General features: G+C 41.4%; 1 protein-coding gene across 4 annotated transcripts in view; it reads right to left on the minus strand.

Moving 5' to 3' along the window:
- Positions 1–25,486, minus strand: part of TBC1D5 (TBC1 domain family member 5) — a 481,832-nt gene that overhangs the window by 30,858 nt on the left and 425,488 nt on the right. For all 4 annotated transcript variants that reach the window (XM_080675845.1, XM_080675847.1, XM_080675846.1 and 1 more), the window contains one exon: positions 13,559–13,722. In XM_080675845.1, the coding sequence (XP_080531971.1) occupies positions 13,559–13,722 (164 nt within the window). The remainder of the gene's footprint in view (positions 1–13,558; positions 13,723–25,486) is intronic.

Consider the following 25,486-nt stretch of genomic DNA (forward strand, 5'->3'; position numbering starts at 1 on the left):
AATCCTTGCATAGCATACAGACCCCTCAACCGCATTCATTCATTCCTAAACATTTACTGAGTGCCAGGTACACCATCTGCCACAGGGAGACTATGATAGTGACAAGTGCCTGTAAAAGCCTTTTAACTCAATACAAGTAGTTCTCCGACAGTCAAAGCAAAGGGCGAACTTACAAATAACTAGGGCATCCCTCACCTCAATGTTGATGCTACTAATGTACGTTTGGGGTGAGGCTCTGGAATCTGCAGCTTAACCAGGGCCATAACTGCCCAGCAAAAGTGCTTAAAGCTTCCAGAGAGTGGCTGGGAAGGCTTCATGGGTGTCAAAAAGGAATTTGGTCACAGAGACTGAGGGTGGGTGACCTCAACTATGGACAATGAGAAAAAACCAATACCTATTTATCTTGGGCAGTAAGTAGGTAATAGTTTCACAATGTTCAGCTGGATGATACTATTTGTTGTCTAGAGATGAATTTCAGATCTCTATAAACAATATTATCAATAATGGTACCTTGCTGGTTTCATTCTTCTTCATTTTCATTTCACAAGTATTGTTTTTGATATTCTATGGAACATAGATCTTTGTATCATGATGAATGAATAAGAGGCACAGTTGGAATATACAAATATGCTTCAAACAAAAGACTGCCTAGAATTTTGATTGAGAACATCCTGAAGTTAAGCAATTTGGCAGCATTTCTTACTGTTTATTCTAAATTGATTGGGGGCATTATTCTGCATATGAGGCCTCCCTCAATTTTTGGACTGTGTAGTAGTGGGTGTTTATGTGTATGTGGGGCAGGTTAGTGACGTAATTTGCAAGTTATGTTTCCTTGTTAATAGGACCCGAGTAGCCCTAAAAAGACTTCAGGAAAATGTTGCAAACTTTCATGATACTGTTTATAATTCTGTCCTCACTTTGGGAGCATCTCCAAGAATAAAGGTGATGGTGATCAAGAGGTCAGTGATCACCTGAAAGTGACCTTCGGTGAGGGACGCTCCTGAAGGGTTCTTTCTGCTGCAGGGACAGGGGTGGTTAGAATGGGTTTACTTAATGAGATCAGGACATCTTTAAGGGACAGGGGTGGTTAGAATGGGTTTATTTAAAGAGATCAGGACATCTTTAAGAGTCAAAGAAGCCAAATGAGAAAGTCAGGAAATTGTAAAGCAGAACAATAAAAACAGCAAAAGTGAGAAAACAACTGGGAAATACAACCAAGAAAGGCAGGAATCAGAGTCTAGTTGGGGTCCATGAATAAATGACAGGGGTGGGGACGAAGGAAGTGTCCCCTTTCATAACTGCTTTTCCAGTTAAAAAGTTTTTCTTTGTTTTTTCCTGTCTTGTTTTCTAATGTAACCCATAACTTTCCAGGATTTAATATAAGGCCAGTTTGTTCGTGGCTGACTGCAATCATCATGCTTTGAGTTACTGCTGTTCAAGTTTCTAGCTACTCACTGAAGGAACTTTGGGAAATGTTCTGACTGGAAACGACAAGGCTAGAGACAGAAGGTTCTAAGTTGGTAACAACAGTGAAGGAAAGGAGGGGAGGGCTTTGCCATCATCTTAAGTAAAAAGCAGGTTCGGGAATTTGATAATATTGCCTTTTGGTGGTCCACTATTCAAGGCTCTTAAAATCCTTCAGCCCATTGTAATGTCAGGGCTGAGAAGGGTTTGGATTGTTGTTTTGTCATATATTTTATGAAGTTGCTCATGTCCACGTTTTGTTTTTTTAATCATCATTGCCATGAAATAGAAAGGTCCTAAGTTTTTCTAACAATTGCAGTTCCCTTGGGGCCTTTACCAACCTAAAACATGCTTTTAATTTAATTAGGAAAAGTCACCCCTTTGGGTGCAGGGTTTGGGGAATGGATGTTACCTCTGCGCAGAGGAAAAAATGTCCCACCTCCAGGCAAACAGAGCCCCAGACCTGGGCATGCTGCTTGGTGAGCAGAGCACAGGCTGGGTTTTAGCCAGCAGGGCTCTCGTGTGAAATGCACAGACTGCATTACTGAATGTCCCGTCACTCTGCCCTTTGCTCCCAAGCTTCAGGTGTGAGGTCCCTGGTGTTTACCACCTACAGTACTCCCATGTGTATGAATTCCTGATACATGGGCATCTAGGAGTAGAAAACTGGGAGGGAAGACAGCAGGTTCATGGAAAGAGAGGAAGCTGTGGTAACCCAAGCCTCTGACCGACCCTCTGGACAGAGCTTTAGCATGAGAACAACCAAAAAGGAGTTCCTTGGCCGTAAGGTGTCAAGGCAATAGCCACCTGAGTGATAGACATCTCCCTCTTTGTTCAGTAGGCTTAGAATTCCCATGACAGTAGCAAAGCTTTTCTTTCTCAAATTAGAACCCAGTGGATTCCTGGGAAAGTTAACAGAGGTGTTTCAAAGAATAAAGGATGAGAAGCTATGGGGCAGGAGATTTAAAAGCAGAAAGATGCTGGGTAGGAGAAAGTGGTGGTACCATTGAGGGGGACTGAGGGGGATAACCTAACAGCCTTAGGATTTGGCCTCTGGCCTTGCTTGACCTCCATGTGCACAGGGCAGCTCAAAGCCCTCATTGCTCCCCTGCCTTGCACATGTGCACTTTGAGGCACTGTCCCTAAGGCAATGTGTCAAGACTAAATAAATGTCACATTTTAGGAAAGGTCACTGGAAGGAAGAAAATGCTATCAATGGGGCATTTAATGGAGCATGATTCAAACATACAGGGATTTCTTTCCAGGGATTCTAAATATTTCTAATTGCTTCACTTGAGCTCTCCCAGACACCGCCGTCTCTGCCTCCTGGGCAGTGTTCAGCATGGGTACAGTCTGGCACCTTTGTATTTCATGGAGATGATGAAGATGTGTGTCTCATTTGCCCCCAAAGGATACCATGTTCACTTTCCTAAAAAAGGCATTACAGTCAAGGTTCAGAACTTCATTTCCTATGGTTCTGCATTCATAGCATCCTCAGAATTTTGGTTGCAAATAAATTTATTGAAGCATAAAAATGTTAAAAAGTTGGTTATAAAACCTGTTTGCAAAAGCTAAACTAAGATATCATATACAAATAGTCGAAAATGGCTCTTTGTGATGCTCCCTTAGATGTCACATTTCTTTACAATTATGTGAACTGGGTGAGGCAAAAAGGTGGAGATAGGAAGAAGGGACACTCCTACAAACATACACGGTCCACCTTCCTTGCCCGGAACTGATGCACTGGCAAAAGACTGTGAACAAGGTTCAGATAACACTGAATAACTAATAAATGTCATGTTTCAAATACCTGAGTTCAATTTAGCCTTAGATTAAAATTCCTATCATGAGACTTAAAAGAAGCTAGAAAAGTTGCAGATGTCTAAATTCATTTTATATTTATTCATTTTATAAACTGTATTAAATAGGAATGAGCATTTCAAATAGCACTGTATTTTAAGGTTGTCATCATTATTATTGATTAAGTAATAGAAGATTATAAATGTACTAGTGGCCTGGTGCACGAAATTCGTACACAGGGCGCGGGGGGGGGGGGGGGGTGGCTGTTCCTCAGCCCGGCCTGCACCCTCTCCAATCTGGAACCCCTCGAAGGATGTCCTACTGCTGGTTTACACGGATCGGGCCTAAACTGGCAGTCGGACATCCCTCTCACATTCCAGGACTGCTGGCTCCAGCCGCTCACCTGCCTGCCTGCCTGCCTAATTACCCCTAACCACTCTACCTGCTGGCCTGCTCACCCCCAACTGCCCCCCGCTGCTGGCCTGCTCGCCCCCAAATGCCCCACCCAACCAGCCAGATCACCCCCAACTGTCCCCATGCCAGCCTGCTCATCCCCAACTGCCCCCCCTGCTGGCCTGCTCGCCCCTACCTTCCCTCCCCATTAGCCTGCTCACCCCCAACTGCCCCCCTGCTGGCCTGCTCACTCCAAACTGCACCCTCCCCACTGCTGTTCTGATCACCTCCAACTGACCCCCACTGACAGCCTGCTCACCCCCAACTGGACCCCCTGCTGGTCTGCTTACCCCCAACGGCCCCTGCCATCCCATCCTGGCCTGATTACCCTCCGGCGACCCAAGGTCCCAGCCCCTCCTTTTTTTCTTTTTCTTTTTTTTTTTTCAGCGCCTCCTTGAGTGGGGGCCAGGGCTGGCTGGAAGCAAGTATCTAGGATTTATTTATCTTCTATAATTGAAACTTTGTAGCCTTGAGCGGAGGCCAGGGCCGACCAGGGCACGCAGGAAGCTTGGCTTCCTCCATTGCCGGGGCAACCCAAGCCTCCTGCTTGCTCCAGCTCCATGACCGGCTGCCATCTTGGTTGGGTTAATTTGCATACTTGCCCCTGATTGGCTGGTGGGTGTGGCTTGTGGGTGTAGCAGAGTGATGGTTAATTTGCATGTTTCTCTTTTATTAGTGTAGATATTTCTGAAGTGAAAAACTCCTATAACTAGATAAACTCTAGATGCTAGATTTCAATTCCATATAGAAGCCCATAAAGAAATCCATTATAATCAATACTTTGCATATACCATGTGTTCTTAGGAAGTATACATCACTGACTGAAGAGAAAATATGATAACTAGAAAAATTCTGGTCTACTGGGTATGCCACTTGCTCAATTTCTTTCTTCCACTTACCAATCTAAATCAAGCTGCCTAAAAATTCATGGCTAATACATCATTGGTGCAACAGAACTGGTTCTTTAAAATGCAAATACTTTAGTGAATGTTTAGATAAACCATTTTGACAATTAATAATTTAGGATAATTCACCTATCAAATTATCTAGTCAACCCTCCCTCACAACCCTCCCTTTCCATACTGTCATAGGCTTCTCTAATCCTTTCGTCTTGCCAGAGATTGGTTGGGGAGGGGGCAAGGGATTTAATTTTGGCCAATGAGATGGGAGGGAAAGCCTGCTGGGGAATGTCCAGATAGACCTCTCTAGAAGATGTGCATGTGTGAGGAGGGTGATAGGAGGGATGATAGGATAGATACCTGGCTTGTGGCAACCCTCTTGAGAATATGATAGGAGTGAGTTGAGGACAAAGCCAATAAACAGGATGGCAGAACAGAAAGATGATGAGTTATCCAACTCTAGACCTGCCTATCCCAAGATTCTTCCTATCTAATAAAAGAGTAATATGCAAATTAACCATCATTCTGCTACACCCACCAGCCACGCCCACCAGCCAATCAGGAGCAAATATGCAAATAAACCCAACCAAGATGGCTACGGCCACAGAGAGCAGGAGGGAGGCTTGGGTTTCCCTGGCAATGGAGGCAGCCAAGCTTTCCGCCTGCCCTTGCTGGCCTAGGCCTCCACTCAAGGCTACAAAGTTTCAATGATAGAAGATACATAAACCCAAACAGAAATGGCAGCAGCCACAGAGCTGGAAAGAGCAGGAGGCTAGGGTTGCCCGCGGTGATGGAGGAAGCCAAGCTTCTGCAGCCCTGGCCGGCCCAGGCCTCCACTTAAGGCTACAAAGTTTCAATTACAGAAGATACATAAATCCCAAAAGATATGGCTGCTGCCACAGAGCAAGCAGAAGGCTTGGCACCAATCCAGGCTACAAAGTTTCAATTGTAGAAGATAAATAAACCCCAGATACCAGGGCCTCCGCTTGGGTCGCCAGGGGGCGTGGCCGGCCTGCAAACCACCACAGGCCCCTCACCCAGGCCATCCCACGCCCCAAGGGACACCCTTCAGGGCAAACCGGGACACCCTTCAGGGCAAACCAGCTGGCCCCCACCCGTGCACCAGGCCTCTATCCTATCTAATAAAAGAGTAATATGCAGATTGACCATCACTCCAACACACAAGATGGCCAGCAGGGGAGGGCAGTTGGGAGGGACCAGGCCTGCAAGGGAGGGCAGTTGGGGGCGATCAGGCCAGCAGGGGAGGGCAGTTAGGGGTGACCAGGCCAGCAGAGGAGGGAAGTTGGGGGCGACCGGGCCTGCAGGGAAGGGCAGTTGGGGGGGACCCAGGCCTGCAGGGGAGGGCAGTTAGGGGCAAACAGGCTGGCAGGGGAGCAGTTAGGCATCAATCAGGCTGGCACGGGAGTGGTTAGGGGGTGATCAGGCTGGCAGGCAGAAGTGGTTAGGGGCAATCAGGAAGGCATGCAGGCAGGCAAGCAGTTGGGAGCCAGCAGTCCTAGATTGTGAGAGGAATGTCTGACTGCCTGTTTAGGGCAGTTGGACATCCCTCGAGGGGTCCCAGATTGGAGAGGGTGCAGGCTGGGCTGAGGGACACCCCCCCACCCATGCACAAATTTCGTGCACCGGGCCTCTAGTATTGAAATAATAAGCAATCAATTTCCTCATTGAGATAATAATTTCTTGTATTTGTACTAAAAACAAGTTGATATAATCCCAACTATTTTACATTTGCCAGAGGATGTGAGGGAGAAGGGAACACCTGCAACAGACATTCTGACTGCCTACTTGATATCCACCACTATTCCATTCTAGGAAGCTGTTGGATATTCATAAGGGAAACAACGGTTGCATTTAATGAAAGAAGAAATATGTTTGTGATTAAAGTCTGATTTCTCACATGGAGCACTTATCTAGACCAATGCAGCCCACGGTGATCAATCATTTGAATCTATGTTATTTATTGCCCTTACTACTTCTATGGCATTTAACCATAAACTACCTCTTATGTTGATGAGTTATATTTTTATTTAGTTTAATTATTACTTAACTTTTGATGTGTTTTCCCCTCCTTCAGTTTCATTGTCAGCACCCTCATTTGGACTGCTTTCTCATAGTTCTTATGCAGATACGTCTTAAATTCCAATTTCTAGAACATGACCTGAAGTAGATTAGATCATGTTCAGGTTGTCTATACTTCCACAAGTAAATATGAGTCTGCATTCAAATTTGTTTTCATTCATCTGACACTTTTTGTTATCTTGTCATGATAAAGGATATATGAATATTACAAAAACGAATTCTATTAGCATGACCATGGTATATATTCAACCTACCAAATGGCAATGATGAGTGCATGCAGGGGTCACAAAGACACACGGTAAGTAGCCCCAGTAGTGATCTGGACCAGCAGGTGGTTTTTACCTCACTATACATCCTGTTTTACGCAGGGATTTTCAGCTCAGGCAATTTTTATTTCCTGTGGCTTAGAGAGGATTCCAAATGGATATGTTTAGATCTTTAGAGATTGGTGTGTAATTATCACAAAGCATAGCAAAATGTCTTGCAGTTCATCAGGAACATTAAAAAAATCTTTTAATTGGCTGATGTGCTTAAATATTAGAACTTATTCACACAGACAAATCAACTTGAGTTTTTCTTATGTTCAGTATGTTCCTTTTTCTTAGCAAAGATATTCTTGGAAAATGATTTGGCAATAATTGTAGAACATTTAACAGTTCCAAAATAAGTAAAAAATTATTTAACAATCAGATGAATAACCAAAGAAAATAGATTTCTAGAACACTAAGTATAGAATATCATTTATATTATGCAAAATAAAGCATGAAAAATAAAAAGTATAAACATTTTGAATTTTGTCTGCAAGACTAAAAAAGTCAGGGCTTGATTAAAACCTGGGTTTGAATTAGGTGAGCCCAACAGGCTTTTTTGGGAAACAAAGCAGAGGAAAAATTGTCTTCAAATATCAATCCTCAAAACAATACTACTACTGATCATGAAGTAAGGTCATTTTTAAAACTTCCTACTAGTTTGTTCACATTTCAGAGAAGTATAATCATGTCTTTTATAAACACACTAGAGGCCCGTAGCACGAAGATTCACGCAAGAATAGGCCTTCCTTCCCCTGGCTTCGCTCCCAGCCACCCGGGAGCCAACAAGTCCCTGCTCCCGGCTGGAGCACCACTCCTGTAGCTCCTTCCACCGCCACCCCCTCATAGCAGGCGTCTCGCCCCACCCGGCAGCTCTGCGCGCCTGCATGTGCAAATTAACCTGCCATCTTTGTCCGGTTAATTTGCATACTCACTCCTGATTGGCTGTGGGCATAGCGGAGGTACAGTCAATTTACATGTTTGTCTATTATTAGGTAAGATGGCACAAGACTTAACTAATTACCTTTTTAAAGACTGAGTTGTACACTCTTTTATTTTAAGGCCAAATCAGGGGCATTCACAGGAATGAATGTGTACAACTTCATCTAAAGATAGCCTGTGGTTTACAAAAAGGCAATACTGAGAGGAAATAAGTTCTGAGACTTACTATATGACCTTGTCCAGAATATGTCACACCTATACTGATTTTGGAAATCATTTCTCAATGATTGGATTAGAAACACAAGCAGATTTAGCCCAACTTAGGTTGAGAACTAGTACTAAAATATCTTTGTTTTGATGTCTCTTTTCAACTGCTATTTCATCTTTTTATTAACTGACACCAACCATTTCTCCACCCTGGGCCACTATAAAAGATCAATTTGAATCCTGAAATCTGAAAAATATATAGTTTAAAGCACTGGGTCCCAAAGAAGAGATATCTTTGCTTTAATTTGGGCCACTTGCTCATATGAAAAAACTGATAATGATGATGTTAATGAGAAACTATCTTGAACTTTTTTTAGGACATGGAATACCCCTGTGTCATGCTGACTGGGCTGGAAATGAAAGCAAAGTGGGCTCAGGGATGATAAATGCCCAGTCATAGGCTCTAATGCTACTGGGACCATCCCAGGTCGGTATGTGGTTCCCATCAGAGAATGATTCTGAATTATGTGCATTGTTATGCTGTGATAAGCAACTCTCACCTTAAATTAATAGAGGTTCATTTAACACTCATACCCCATGTCTATCATGGTTGGCAGATGGGTGCCAGAGGAGAAGACAGAGCTGGGAGGATCCTGTAGTGACAATACATACATATCACTTCCACTCAACTCACTGAGCAGAACCAGTCACATGGCGCTGACAGACTATAGGAGACAGAGGTACAATACTATCATGTGCCTAGAATGGGGGAAAACTGAAATTATTTGGCGAAGGGCACTGACTACAATACATTATTTCATAAAATAATAAGCTAACTATTACTTGGACAACCATGAGCTTTCTCTTGAAAATTTCTGCTACGTACTTCCCACAAGTCAGGAAATATATTAAATTTTGGATAGTAATTTGGCATTCTGTTTCTTGGTTCACAGCAGGTCTACATGGAGGATTAGACTTACTCTGTTTCTATTTTTGCTCCACTTCTCAGTTTTAAGTCACTGCAACACCATAAAGAAAAGTAATTAATTGGTGTTGTAGACTAATCCATATGTCACCAAAATATGATGATGCAAATGACACATCTCTCCATATGCTTCTCTCATTTGTTATTCCTTACTCCGAATTCTTCATAGATATATTTTTTTTGCACACAGGCATCTCTTCTTCTAATTTATTATGTCAATATATTCTATTCTTGTTGTAACTTGAGGTTATTATTTTTAATCTAAGTTATACATGTAGCACTATGAAGAGTCAAATGGTTCTACAAGGCTTGTTATGAAAAACAGTTCACACAGCCCCACCCTCCACTTCCTGTTCTCCAGAAGTTACCACTTTTCATTCTTTTACCCACTTTTTTTCATCTCTATACTCTAGCTTATATTGCTACTTCTTGATTTTTCTATAGCAACAATTTTTAATGGTGTGCTGGAAAAATTTTGAAAACATGCAATACCTGATCTCTTTCCCCTTAGATTGTCAAATAAAAATATGACAACCAACACAACAAGAGCCATCCAGTGTAAATATCCTATCTTGAATCATAAATATGTAGGTCATATACAGAGATGCATCTTATTGGCCACATTGCATAATAAGATTGTGTCTGATCGGTTAATTCTTGGCACCAGAAATCCTTATATACAAGTATAGGCACCTGATTTTTTAAAAAGTCACTTTGGACCAAAAGGGTAGGTAATTACTATTATTATTCTTTTTTTTTTTTTTTTTTTTTTTGGTAAATCAAAAAACAATTACACCTTTTTTTTTTTGGTGTTTGAGATCAGCAAAAAATATATTTTTGGGTGTGCCACAGAATTTTAGTAATTAGTTTATGTGTGCCACGAGATAAAAAATGTTGAAATCGTTGTTCTAGGATATTATACACTAATTTTCCACTATGGAGGATGAGGATTTAGCTCTAATGACCACCACCACTTGCTCCCTCCCCTCTGCATGCAAACAAACAGTTCCTACATCCCATCTTCTCAAATGAATTTCATCATGGTTTGGATTAGATTAATAGTCAACAGGCTTACATTATAATGTCTATGTAAATTGTAGTCGTAGCTCACTTAAAAGGTTTCTCATAACCTTTCTTTCTTTTCCTGTAGCTACTTTGTTTTTCTTTGGGGTTACCGATTACCTTGTGCTTTACTGGCTTGTTTTTTTTTCTAAAGTTATCACTAATTTAAACCCAAGCTCACCTCTAGTTGTAAAAATTACTCTATTTGTTCAAACATATTCGTTATTCTTACAATTTCATCGTTTTGAGAAAACTTTCTGGAACCTTCTAACTTGCTGCAATGTGGGTTGGCTGCTGTTCACTGGACCTGCTAAGTAGCTGTGTGGTACATAAGTTTTGGTATCTCCCTGCATTGTCATTCTGGGGAATATTGTTGTCTTGCTCTGGATAATCTATTTCATTGTTCTTAGGTATTCCTCATCCTCAGTGTATGTCCTCATTTTTGTAGAGCATGTCCTCCAGTGGAGTCTGAGGTGCATGGGAATAAATTTTTTGAATCTTGAATGTCTTAAAGTGGCTTTATCCTACCCTCACATTTAATTAGTTTGGCTCAGTATAGAATCTAGGTTGGAAGTAATTTTCTCTTAGAGTTCTGAAGGCATTCCTCCATTGTCTTGTTTCTGTGTTGCTAAGGTAAGTTTGTATCTATGCAATTCTTGATCCTTTGTTGGAAATCTTTCTTCTAATCCAATCCTACAAGTTTGTAGGATATCACTTTGTTCCCAGAGTTCTGAACCTGTTCAGTGATGTATTAGTGTGTGCGTTTCTATTTACTTGTCCTTTTCAATGGACCTTTTCCATGGACCTTTTCCAAAACCAATTCCATGGACCTTTTCAATTGGAAAACTCAGGTCTTTCTTTCACTAGTGGAAAACTTAATTGAATTGTATTTTTGACTATTTCTTTCATTTTGTCTGTTCTCTGTCTGGAACTTGTGTTTTTTTAGATTTTGAACCTCTGGGGTTGGTTCTCTAATTTTCTTATATTTTTCTTTCTGACCTCCCATTTCTGCCTGTATTCTATTTTCTGGAGAGATTTCCTCAATTTTATCTTCCAACTCTTCTATTGAGTTTTACATTGTTGATATTGTAGATTCTAATAGTGGTTGTTTTCTGAATATTTTTTTGAGGCATTCTACTTCTATATAGACTTGCTTCCTCTCAGTTGCTTTTTTTTTTTCTTTAATAGCATTTTATTATTTTGATGTCAAAACCATTTTTACCTAAAGAACCACTCAGAAAATGAAATTCAAAGAATGATATTTAAAAGTGAGGTACTTCATACTACTATCATTATTTTGCTATTTTCTAACCACAGGTAAATAACATGCTCAGAGCTCAACTTGAATTATTTTTGCTTAATTACTGTGTACCAGGCACTCACATGAAAACATCAGGACATACATATAAATGATACTTTTTTTTAAATTTTGTTTTTGTCTGCCTTTCATTCTCAGATGCTCTCCTCTAGTACCTGGCGATCCTTGACTGTGCTGCTCATATAAAACAGTGTAAACTAAAAGTCAAGAGCAAGGTCTGTTTCGATGGAACAGTGAGGGGTAGGTTCACTGTAAGTAAGCTGGCTATTTCCCTGAAGAACCACTGAGGTCAGAGTATCTGCATGTTTTTCATTTGTGACTTCTGCTTAGAGAAAACTCTTCCTGCGTGGAGGGATATATATACTGGAATTTGGGGCGGGAGGGGGGGCGCAAGTAGGGTGAGGCCAAATTCTGAAGCTAAATATATTCATCACTAGAGGCCTGGTGCATGAAATTCGATGCATGAAAGTAGTCCTTCCTTCCCCCGGCTGCCGGCACCGGCTTCCCTCTGGCACCTGAGACCCGGGCTTCCCTGCAGCCCCAGCTTCATCTGGAAGGTCGTCCGGTCTAATTGGCATATTACGCTTTTATTATTATAGATTCCTTTTCCAGTAGGGTAGTGCTGTACTTGAACATGCCTGATCTCGCTCAGTCCAGAGAATTAAACTTCTAGTCTTCTGCCAGCATGGGGAAGGGAATCCAATTGCTTTCTGAAGAGAGAGACCTCTGACCAATTCTCATGTCTACAATTCCACCTTTATCCCATTTCCAGTTCCCAAGCTTCCAGAAGATTAAATCTAAATCACATTGCTTCTTGTTCTTTACCTACTGCTGACTTGGTATTCAGCTTTCTTAGGCGGCTAAGTTAGTAAGCACTTAACATCTGTTTTCCAAGGAACAAAAAATGTTGCTGTTGTCTTCTCTTCTGGTTTCTTATTCCTTGAGGGTTTATTTTTAACTATTCTAACTGTCCCTGGAGTGGAATCTAAGAGGGAGCAGAACTAACTGCCTGCACTAAAGCCACCATCTTTAAATGAAGGTTCCATTCTGCTCTTCCACAAATTAAAGAATCACAGTTCCTACGCACGGAAAGGGACCCCAAGGGAGTGTGTAGTGAGCCCTTCCCTTCAGAGAGCACTGCATGTTGTCTAATTCGCAGATGAAGGGGCTGAAGCACCATAAAGCTATCTTGCCCAAGATCATACAGTCAGACAGATAGATACCATGTCATTATCTATTCTGTGTACCGTAAATAATTATACCTCAGAAGCTTTACATTGTTTTTTTCTAATTTAGGACTACTTCAGCAACAGCTACTAGCAGATTCTTTTCTGTAATACCTTAAATTTGCATTCTCTTCCAGTCGGCAGATGAATTCTTCATAGTAGAATATTCTGTCAAACAAGCTATAAAAAGTGGCTAAATGTTTTATTTCTTGTTATTTGGCTTAACATTTCAGACACATCCAGGTTGTGTGTTTTTTAAGTAGTAGATATGCTTTGGACATGTTCTTTTGAGTAATGTATACAAAAGCTCTTAGAGAGCAACTATCAATATACCGTAATTGAAATGTAATCTGTATAACCTTTAAAAACAAGTGGTAAAATAATTTTGAATTTTCAGGAAATGCTTAAAACTGGAAAAAAACACACAACAACAAAACAGCTTGGTTTGTTTTAGTGTCTTAATCTATTATTTGGTATAATGTTATTTGCTACATTTTAGAAGAAGAAAAAAACCACACAGGCTTTGACAAAAAGTCATTTTGCAGGGGAAAAAAAGACCTGAGACTTGGGATTTAACTTATTGTGAATTGATGCTGCCTTCCTCCCTGCTCCAGTGTAATATAAACAAACCATAGCCTTAAAATATTTCTTAAAATTTTAACAAAGTTGTTTTTGACGAAAAATTCATTTTAGTCTGTAAAAATTTTAAGAGCATTATAAGAAGCTTTAACAAATGCATCCCTCTCGAAGAAATGAAGGCTAAAAAAAAAACCAAAACATTGCTAAATACTTACAGACTCTTTTCTGCCCATAGTTTTGCTGTGTGAGCGGGAACGGGAGATGTTGCTGAAGAAGGAATCCTTTTTAGTAGCAGACAAAGGTGGGGAGCCAGTGAATTCTCTTCCTCCAGGCAAACTCTCAATGCTTGGAGATGAACTGATGTTTTTAGAACTTTGTCCTGTAAGAAACATTAAGTGGCAATAATGAAACACCACTAGGTGAATGAACTTACTGCTTTTAATAAATGACCCATTATGATACTTCCTTGTTTACACTGTCAACACAATGACACTATGGAGCATTAAAGGGCATACATTTTTATGTACCAGAGTAGCTGTCAATGTTTTAAAACAATGAAGTATGCTATAGTTTTCTACATGTAATTTATACTACAACAGCCCAGGTGTTGCACACATATAAAAAATAAAAAAATCCAGTTTTTAAAAATCACAGGTTTAAAAACTGGACCCTCAGTAACGGAATCATCCTTAATAATAGAAATTGGAAACTATTATACTGTACATTATATTATTAATATAAAAATTTTGAAATCCTTCACAGTTTTTCAAAAGGGTCCCTTCCCTTTTCATTAATTGCAGAACAGATGTATTGGCTACCCCAGCCTATGGTAGAAGCATCTACAAATGGGGACAAAGTGCTGGCTCACATGGCCTCTGTCTAGATTGGTTCCTGGATTAGAGTGGGTGCATCTGTGACCCCCAGCAATGCTCTTTTCACTGAGAGGTTATGGAGCCAAAAAGCTCCCGCAGACAGGGTTCAACCTGCAATGGATATTGTTGCTGACCTGGAAGGACAGTAACCCTGAGATTAGGAGAGGAGAGGGGAGAACAGGTCCCAGCACCTAGGAGATCTCGAGGGCACAGGGTCCTAGAATGTCAGAGTTAAAAAAGACCTCTGGGCCCGAGCTGGTTTGGCTCAGTGGATAGAACACCAGCTTGTGGACCAAAGGGTCCTGGGTTCGATTCCAGTCAAGGGCACGTACACCTTGGTTGCAGGCTCCTCCCCAGTCTGGGCCCTGGTCATGCAGAAGGCAATCAATCAATGTGTTTCTCTCACATTGATGTTTCTCTCTGTCTTTCCCTCTCTCTTCCACTCTCCCTAAAAATCAATGGAAAAATATCCTCCGGTGAGGATTAACAACAACAACAAAATCCTATCTAATAAAAAAGTAATATGCAAATTGACCATACCTCCGCTACACCCACAAGCCATGCCCAGCTGCCACGCCCACCAGCCAATCAGGAGTGAATATGCAAATAAACCCAACCAAGATGGCTGCGGCCACAGAGAGCAGAAGGGAGGCTTGGGTTTCCCCGGCAATGGAGGAAGCCAAGCTTTCCGCCTGCCCTTGCCAGGCCAGGCCTCCAATCAATGCTACAAAGTTTCAATGATAGAAGATAAATAAATCCCAACAAAAATGGCGGCAGCCAAGGAGCTGAAGAGAGCAGGAGGCTAGGGTTGCCCCCGGCGATGGAAAAAGCCGAGGTTTCCACACACTCTGGTCTGCCTTGGCCTCTGCTTAAGGCTACAAAGTTTCAATTATAGAAGATAAATAAATCCCAACAGAAATGGCTGCTGCCACCGAGCGAGCAGGAGCCTTGGCTCCGCTCCAGGCTACAAAGTTTCAATTGTAGAAGATAAATAAACCCCAGATACCAGGGCCTCTGCTTGGGTCACTGGGAGGCGTGGCCGGCCTGAAAACCACCACAGGCCCCTCGCCTAGGCCACCCCACACCCCAAGGGAACCCCCAACCTGATCCAGGACACCCTTCAGGGCAAACCAGTTGGCCCCCACCCATGCACCAGGCCTCTATCCTATCTAATAAAAGAGTAATATGCAAATTGACTGTCACTCCAACACACAAGATGGCTGCACCTATGTGGTCAAAGATCCTGCCCCCATGTGGACACAAGATGGCCACCACAAGATGGCCAGCAGGGGAGAGTAGTTGGGAGGGACCAGGCCTGCAAGGGAGGGCAGTTGATGGCGATCAGGCCAGCAGGAGAGGGACCAGGTCTGCAAGGGAGGGCAGTTGGGGGTGATCAAGCCTGCAGGGAAGGGCAGTTGGGGGGGACCCAGGCCTGTAGAGGAGGGAAGTTGGGGGTGACCGGGCCTGCAGGGAAGGGCAGTTGGGAGGGACCCAGGCCTGCAGGGGAGGGCAGTTAGGGGCAAACAGGCTGGCAGGGGAGCAGTTAGCCATCAATCAGGCTGGCAGAGGAGTGGTTGGGGGTGATCAGGCTGGCAGGCAGAAGTGGTTAGGGGCAATCAGGAAGGCAGGCAGGCGAGCAGTTGGGAGCCAGCAGTCCTGGATTGTGAGAGGAATCCCAGATTGGAGAGGGTGCAGGCTGGGCTGAGGGACACCCCCCCTACCCCGTGCATGAATTTCGTGCACCGGGCCTCTAGTAAATAAATAAATAAATAAATAAATAAATAAACAAACCTGGAACCACCTAGTAATTTATTTTTTCTTTTTAAAATTATATCATTAATAAGTAAATATAGTCTCAGTATAAACAGATTAAATGTGAAAATTGCCTTTATAAAATAACACCAGCTTTACTGAGCTATAATAATTCATATACCATAAAATTCACCCTTTTGAAATGTATAAGTCAGTGGTTTGATGAAGTCCCATTTACCTATTTTTTCTTTAGTTGCTTGTGCTGTTGGTATCATGTCTAAGAAGCCATTGCCTAACCCAAGGTCACAAAGATTTACTCCTATGCTTTCTTTTAAGAGTGTTATAGTTTTAGTTCTTGTATTTAAGGCTATTGTCCATTTTGAGTTAATTTTTATATATAGCATGAGGAAGTACTTCAACTTTATTCTTTTGCATATGGATATCCAGTTTTCCCAATACTATTTGTAGAAAAGACTATTCTTTCCACATTAAATGGTCTTCGCACCCTTGTTTAAAATTAATTTACTGTAAATTTACAGGTTTATTTCTATGCTCTCAACTCTATTCAATTTATACATAGCTATCTTTATGTCTGTGTCATGTAGCATTTGATTACTGTAGCTATAGTAAGCTTTGAAATCAAAGAGTGTGAGTTCTCCTTCAACATTGCTTTGGATATTAGAGGTGGGCTGCATTTCCACTTGCGTCTTAAGATTAGTTTGTTAATTTCTCCCAAAATGATACCTGATAGGGATTGTTATGAATATGTAGATCAATTTGGGTAGTATTGCCATCTTAACAATATATGATATAAGCAAAATACATTTATACTGTCTTTTATATTTACCTATGTTGTTATTTTTATCATTACTCTTTTTCTTTGTATAGATTTGAATTAATTTTTAGTGTCCTTTCATTTCAGCCTGAATGACTCCCTTTACTGTGTCTTGTAGGACAGGTTTGATAGCAATTAATTGTTTTTAACTGTGACTACCTTAATTTTCCTTCCTTTTTGAAGGATAGTTTTATTAGATATAGAATTACTGGTTTACTGTCTTTAAAAAATCACTTTGACTATATCATCCTACTGCCTTCTAGCCTCCATGGTTTTGATGAAAAATCAGCTGTTAATGTTATTGAGGTTCCCTTGGATACCATGAATTGTTTTTCTCTTGCTGATTTCATGAGTTTTTTAATTTTGGCTTTTAATACATTGAAGACGGATCACGAGAATTCTCGCTTCCTATTACACAGTGTTTTACGAAGTATTATACTTCAAAAAGATATTAGCTTGTAAGAACATGTAATAAACAACTTCAAAATGCAATGGGTATTTAATTTTAAAGCGTGCCTGCAACATTTATGTAAAATGTTTTTTGTACTCATTCAATAGAAACTTATCTGGCCACTGGGTAAAACTACTCGCCCGCAATGTGTTAAGTTTGACTATGATGTGTCAAAGTGTGGATGTCTTTTGAGTTTATCCTGCTTGGAGTTAATTGAGCTTCTTGGATATTTAATTTTTTTTCATAAGACTGTGGAATATTTCACTAGCATTTCTACAAATATCCTTTTTCCCTTTTCTCCCTTCTCTCCTTCTTGACTCTCATCATCTGCATAATGGTATGCCTCATGGTATTCTCTAAGTCTTTGAGACTGTTCATTTTTCTTCATTCTATTTTTCAGACTTCATAATTTCAATTGACATATCTTCAAGTTCTGACTAGCAGCTCAAATTTGCTGTTCTGTAGTGAATTTTTTATTTATCTTAGTTAGTATACTTTTCAACTCCAGAATATCTGTTTGGTTCTTTAAAAATTTACTGTCTCTTTATTAATTTTCTTTATTTGGTGAGACACTGGTCTCATACGTTCCTTTAGTGCTTTAGACAGTTTCCTTCAGCATTTTGAAGATATTTATAACAGCCGATTTAAAGTCTTTGGTAGGTCCAGAGTCTCAGCTTCCTCAGGGCAGTTTGTATTGACAGCTTTTTTTCCTGTGTATAAGCCATACTTTCTATTTTCCTGTTTCTTTGTATGTCTCAGAATTTTTATTGAAAAGTGGACATTTTAATAAAATAATATGGCAGCTCTGGAAATTAGATCCCATTCTATCCCCTGGACTTGTTTTTCTTGTTGTGTGTTGTTTTTAGTGACTTTGCTAAACTAATTCTGCTAAGTCCATATTCTTTGTGGTTTCTGGCCACTGAAGTATCTGCTTGGTTAGCTTAGTGGTCAGTAAAGAGACAGAGATTTCCTTTCCTTTACTGCCTTGAACCACTAAGCCTTGGCTGGGGCATGACCTCAGTGCTCCAGCAGAGATTTACAATTCTGCATTAGCCTTCATTCCTGCCAATGCAGAGCCTCCGGTTCATCCAGAGCTGAGAGATGGAGCCATTCTCAATTCTTTCCTGCCTGTGTGTGGCCTTCTAGAATACCAGGAATATATTGGAGCTTTTCAAAGACCCTGATGGGTCTTTGATTTTTCCTTCTAAGTTTTTTACTAGTCTCTGATTTTCCCGTTAAGTTTTTGGTTAGCATCTTGTTGGCTCCACTTCTGCATTGGGCAGCTGTGATGTTAAGCAATTTTCACTGATGATTTTTGATAGATGCCCTATGGACAGGGTTTCTCCCTTAGTGAGTTCTGAATAAGGTCAAATAAAGACAAGCCCTGTGAATGAGGCTTTTCTGGCAGCTGCTGGACAAGTCAAACAGCTATCATTTACTGGGGATGGGACTTTTAGGGTGCTCCAAGTCCGTTCTTTCTCCTCCCGTGGTTGCGAGGCTATGGCAGATATGGGGAGGGGTGGGCAGGGATAAGGCAAGTTAAAAAGCTACATAGCATGCTGTTCTTACTGAGATCCAGCCCTTTTTTTCTTGAATAGATGATTTTCAAATTATTGCAATTCTTTTATTAATTTCCAGAGTTCTGATAAAGCTTTGACATTTCTGATCTTGTCGCTTTTATGGAGCAACATTTTTAGAGGTACTGTCATTCCAAAAACACTTCCCTCTCTGACTTGCTTTTTGGGCTGAACTTGGTCTTTGAAATTTTTGTTCCTCTTATATACAAGTCTGCCTTACTCTTTTTAATGGCTGTGAAGAAGGAAAAATTGTAGCTTTCCTAAACAGACATTTAAGATTTTTCCTTTTTTCTTTTTGCCTGTACAAACTAAATGACAATTAAAAGTCTAAAGAGCCCTAACCGGTTTGGCTCAGTGGATAGAGCATCGGCCTGCGGACTGAGGGGTCCCAGGTTCGATTCCGGTCAAGGGCATGTACCTGGGTTGCGGGCACATCCCCAGTAGGGAGTGTGCAAGAGGCAGCTGAATCGATGTTTCTCTCTCATCGATGTTTCTAACTCTCTATCCCTCTCCTTTCCTCTCTGTAAAAAATCAATAAAATATATTAAAAAAAAAAAAGTCTAAAGAGATATGTTTTTAGGTACAAACTGTTGTCTATTTCTATTAGGTAAAGTTACATAAATGGGACTGCTATGTCTAATTGTATGTGCATTTTCAGTTTATATTAATAATTCCAAATTGCTTTCTCCTAGGATTTTAACCTACATATGTGTGTATGTGGGACATGTGTAAATGTAATGATATATATTTATCTATTCATCTAATTTTTTATTTGATTAATCGATGGAAGCAGAATTTCATTATGCTACTTTGAAGTTTCCTGATAACTAGTGAGGCTGAATATCTTTCAACTTATTCATATCAGTCATCTGACGGTCCCGTGTGAATCATCTCTGCTCATTTTATTTTAAAAAGCTGATTTTGGGGAGTTCCTCCTAAATTCTGGGACTCAGCCATTTGTATATAAGTATGTGTCTATATTTTCCTCTATGGCTTTTGTTTTTATGGTCCTGCTTAGGAAGGCATTTCTTACTCCAAGATGATGTAGTGGGAAAAAATTTAAGTATTTATTATAAACCTAGGTTTTTCTTTTTCCCTTTATAAATATTTTCTCATGGCTCCTTGGAACTCTACTCGTTAAGTAGCTTTTATTGCTTTGGGGTGGTGGAAGATATAGCTAAAACAAAAGGAATGTTTGCTTAGCTCTGAGTTCCAAATTGCTTTTAAAAGTCCAGAGAAAAAAGATAAATCTAAGAAGCCAAAGCATTTTGATTTGCAAGAACATGGCTTTTTCACAAAATAAAATGAAAAAATGTTTAGCTTTTTCTAAAATTACACAACTGAATTTATCTGTCCCTTCAAACTTTGAATCATCTAGCTATAAAATTATCTGGTGCTGGTGACGTTGTAAAGGCATCACAATGATGGCTTTTTGGATTTTTTCTAAGTTCATTCCACTACTAAGGTTTGCTACTTCTGCTTGGGTTAATTTTGATCTTTCATATCTTCCCCCTAAAAACCATATATGAGGCAGGCAGAATAATGCCTAGACCAAGCATGTCAAACTCATGGCTGGCGGGCCGCATGCCTCGTTTACATGTGGCCCGCTGGCCACAAGTTTGACATAGTTGGCTAGACCCTTAATCGTCAGAGCTTGTGAGTATGTTAACTTACATGGCAAAAGGACTTTGCAGGTGTGTTAAGGTTAAGAACCTTGAGATTGGAAGAATACCCCAGGTTATTATGGTGGGCCAATGTAAACACAGAAGTCCTTCAAGTGGAACAGGAAGGTAGAAGAACAAGTCAGAGATCTGACTAAAGATCATAAAGGAGATGGCTGAACATGAGAGGGACTGGCTTTGCTGGCTGTGAGGATGGAGAAAGGGGCCAGGGGTCAACGTGGCATCCTCTAGAAGATGAGGATGGCAGCCAGCTAAGACATGGGGACATTGGTTCTATAGTCTCAAGGAACCGAATTCTGCCAATAGCGCAGATGATTAACTCCTAGAACCTCCTGACATGTTGGTTTCAGCTTGGTGAGATCTGTGCCAGACTTCTGACCCACAGAATTGTTAAATAAATGGGAAATTCTCCTTTGATTATTATTATACTCTATGTGTGATCTCTAGACTCTCAATATTGGCATTATTGTTCAAATTCTCAGTTAATCTAAAATGCTAGGTAGAATCACTTATATTTGATTATACTCCTGGGAAAAGCATTTTGTGTACTATTACAACTTTTTTCCATATCTTCCAAAATGAATTCATAGTTGTGAGCAGGCCCTAGCTGGTTTGGCTCAGTGGACAGAGTATTGGCCTGTGGACTGAAGGGTCTGGGTTCAATTCCAGTCAAGGGCACATGCCTGGGTTGCAGGCTCAATCCCCAGTAGCGGGTGTGCAAGAGGCAGCTGATTGATGAGTCTCTCTCATCACTGATGTTTCTATCTCTCTCTCCCTCTCCCTTCCTCTCTGAAATAAATAAAAAATATTAAAAAAATAGTTGTGAGCAGTTACCTATATCAAATCTTATAAAATCTTAGTTGCCTTGAATACTTCTGAAATGAGGTAGGAAGTACCTATTATATCTATCTACATGATATTTACAATATATAAGTAAAGTTCTATAAAACTTGGGAAAATTTTCCATTTAAAAGGATTTGTAACATTATCAAAGAAAAATATCTTAAGAAGCTATCCCAGTTTTTATAAAGCAACTGTTCCATGATGAAATGATAAGACCAGGAATTGATTCTAGATTTTATCTGTACTACAGCTGTGTACTATTCATTTTTTCTCCAACCTTCCTGATATACACACTTCCCTAGTCTGCCTACTCAAGAATAGATCAGAAAATTAAAATCAGTAATGTGATATTTGCAAAATGTTAGCCCATAGACATATATAGACCTTTATACATATTATTTCATTTAATCTTAATGACATTGTGAGGTAGTTACATATAAGAAAACGGAGGCTTGAAGAGTTTAATAAACTTGCCCAAGGACATAGACTTTAATATCTACAGCTAGCAACACCGTAAGATTTGTCCAAACTTAAAGACTGTGCCAACACATATTATTCCATTCCTGTATCACAGACAGTGACTCCAAGCAGGTATTAATTCAAAACAGCAAAGAAACAAACAAATCATATTTGGGGAATAGGTCCATCTACCCAATTTTTAGGACTTATAGGTGCATTTTGAGATGGCTTTTTCTACAAACAGAAAGCTGATGGGTAGCCTCCTGTATTCAATTACAGTGCAGTATCACAAAGCCAGGCCTCACTGAAGGCAGGGGTGTGGTCATTATCAGCCTCACCTGGTGGAAAAGTTAGCATATTGGAGGATGTAGTGGGGCTACAGTAAAGTTCTTGGCCTATATATCACATTTAAACCCTGCACAAAATGTATTTCCCCTTAATTACAGAAATTAGGTTACTAATTTTGTTGTGCCCTTTGGGAACTAACATTTACACCAAAGAAAATGGAGTCCCTGACATGTTCCCAAGGGGCTGATGGAACACTTCCTGTGGGGAGTGTGGGAAAGGCCGGGCACCAGAAGCAGCCTTACCCAGAGCCAGGAGAAGGCTTCTCCGAGTTCCCTGCCTTTCATAACTGGATGGGACATTCCACTTCTAGGCCCTGCACACGTCTGAGTTGAGGAGGCCATATTCTCAGCTACCTGTAGCCCATCAACTGCACAGGGGCTCTGAAGCTCTGGAAACCTTTTAATGTCTTTAGCTGACAGGGACAACATGAGTCGTTCCTTTTGCTGCACTCAAACTAAGGCCTGTTCTTAGAGGCACACTCTTAAGTACATTGCTGCGGTGCCCTGCCCAGGTGCCCCTTCAGAACTGAGGCATATATCCCGGATGCTGGGTGAGCTGGATGAGGATGGCTCTCAGGAGTCCCTTTCTAGGAGGTCCCTGAGCTGTGGAGAGCTGCTTGCCCAAGGTCCTGTCCCTCCCTGGGGATTAGCTCCTGTCAGTCACTAGTTGGGCTGATAGAAGGTACAGGCTACCCCCTTGCCTCAAGGCAGACACCTCTGAAGGGCCATCCCAGACCCAGGGGTTCCAGCAGCAACAGCAAGGCAGGTCAGGTGCTGAGCTTGAGGGCATGCCCCCAAAAGCCTTCACTCACTTTCATTTATCAGAAATTCTGACCCAAGGCTATTCTTTAAAAGTTATTTTACATAGCAAGGCATCCTTAACTAACTATAGACCACTTCTCAAGCTGCATCTTTCATTCACAACCAAACAGCAGGGCATGAGCTTATGAAGTGCCTATAGAAACTCTGTCCAGCCCTGAGGAGGGGCGACAAGACAAGCTCTTAAAAAGCTCCCAAAACAACAGTACAAGGGAAATAGACTTGTACATTCACTAACCTAAAATCCCAGGAGATCAAAGCAAACAGGAGTATAAACTACAGTGCCCTGGGAGCACTAAGGAGGCTGTATCTAATTCTGTCTCAGGCAATCAGAGGTTGTAAGGGAAACCTTAGAAGTTGGAGAGTGGTGTCGGTGGGGTGGCTCAGGGAGGGTCATTTCTGGCAGAGAACAAGTATTGCCAAGGCAGTTGGACTCCTGGGGACATCTAGCTCAGTCAGCCTGATGAAATTCTTCAGAGCTTCCTGACATCCCTATGTAACTGAGAATGACACCAAAACCAGTGCACGATAGGATAAAGCCCCAAAGCACAGTGTTTAGGAGGCTAGGAAATCTGGGGGTGGTTGGTGGGAGGCATAGCTCAGAAGAGCAGAAAGCCCAGGGCTGCAGCCACAGAAAGGGGATCGCTGCACCTTCACGCAGTGACCCAGGAGAAAGTGAGGCAGCTGGCCCATCTGGTCACATTCTGTTGCCTCAGACTCGAGTGACAGAGAGCGAGAGGGCTGACGTTGGCTCATTAAAAACATGCACGTTGGTGCCACCAGAGAGCAAAAGGAAGCAGGCTGTACCTGAAGGCCCAGAGAGAGCCGCTCTAGCCGAACACAGCGGTCAAGCACTGTGAGGTCCAAGGCTTGCCTGCAAACATGTGGCCGTAGGATATCGAAAGTTATTATTAAGAAAATACAGATGTGCTCAGCGGGCTCCTTCATCATTTGATTCTGAAAACTAAAAGGTATTTGAGGAAAACACATAAAGGCTCTGGAGGCATCACTATGGGACCGTGCGGTGGTCACTTCTTACACCCTTGAAGCAGCTATTCTTTTCTCTCTCTACAGGTAAGGTCAGGGATCCAGGCCTCACCCAGAGCCCATGCTGGGCAAGCTGCACTGCCTGCTGCCCTAGCCAGGGCTGTGTAGTAAGCATGACCTGAAGTTAAAGAAAAACAGAATGAGGTATTTTAAAAGAAGGGCAAATGCTGATCTTATTCTCAGTCCAAAAGCAACTCATGTATTCAGTGTCTTTTGGCGTGTTCTACAAAAATGCATTTTCTAGCTAAACGATGCTTCAGAAAACTTGTTTTACATACTATGTATTTCTCTGCCTTCTTAAGGTGATTGATTATACAGGACACAATGAAACTGTCTGCTGCTTCAGGGCTCTCATTTCTCAGCAACAACCATGACCAGTCTAGGGTCATGCATAAGGATAGCTTTTTAGTTTTCAGTCTCTCCCCTCATGCTTGCCAGTAGAAGGGGTCCCTGTGGTCAGTACTATGTCTGACTCTAATTGACTTGACCTCCCTTTTCTTTATCTCCCAGTCTGCTGCCTGTCACCTGCACTGGGACATTTCTGTTAGTACTTTATTCCTGAAGGTCCAGAGAGGAAGTCACGTTTATGCGATTCCTACTTTACTCCTCGGTTTAAAATCTATTGTGTGGGGTTTTTTCCTACAAGGAATCATAAGAAACTTAACAATGATTACCCTTAGGGAAATAGGCTGGCAGAAAAAAAGACATTTGGGACAGAATGAATGATAGTTTTAGTTCCATGAAATGAAAAGCTTATCTACTATTAAAATATGAGATTCAAGGGGAATAGAACGGGTTTGGCACATTTGATTAAGTTCTCTAACTTCTAATATTACTAATCCTGTTAAGCATAGATTGTTAGAAAGTTTTTTGTTGCCACCACTATTTTGGTTTACTTCTCCTTCCCTCTGCTTTCTGAGCCTCTGCAGGAAGTGTGCTGAAGAAAACACAGACTGACTTCTTCAAACCAGGGGAGATATGGTCACACTGTCTCATCATCATCATCACAGACTGAAAGCTGTTCATTTGCACCTCATGTCACATAAAGGGGCTGGGACCTCCCCTGGTGGACTGGAGCCTCCCCTAGCAGACTGATAGACTCTCTGAGAGGGCATGGCAGGCAGGGGGAATTTTGAACGGGTCTCCAGAAAAAATAGGCCTTTCTGGACCATTTAAAGCACCAGCTGATGCCAAGTCCACCTGGTAAAGCTGTAGGGAGAGCAAGGGATCAATGAAAACAGAGGTTGGCACATAGTAGGCATTCAATAAATACTTGTGGAGAAATGAATGACACGATTCTACTTATATAACATCAGTTATTTGAATAAAATTATATAACCTCCCTCTTCAAGATTCTATTAAAAAGGCAACATGGTTCAGGGGGCTCTGGTCTGAGGGTAAAGGGAATGATCAGTAACAGCATAGAGCAGAAGTCACAATGAGCAAGGCAGCCTCCGGC

Source organism: Plecotus auritus, assembly GCF_963455305.1.
Source record: "Plecotus auritus genome assembly, chromosome: 6".
Lineage (NCBI taxonomy): Eukaryota > Metazoa > Chordata > Mammalia > Chiroptera > Vespertilionidae > Plecotus > Plecotus auritus.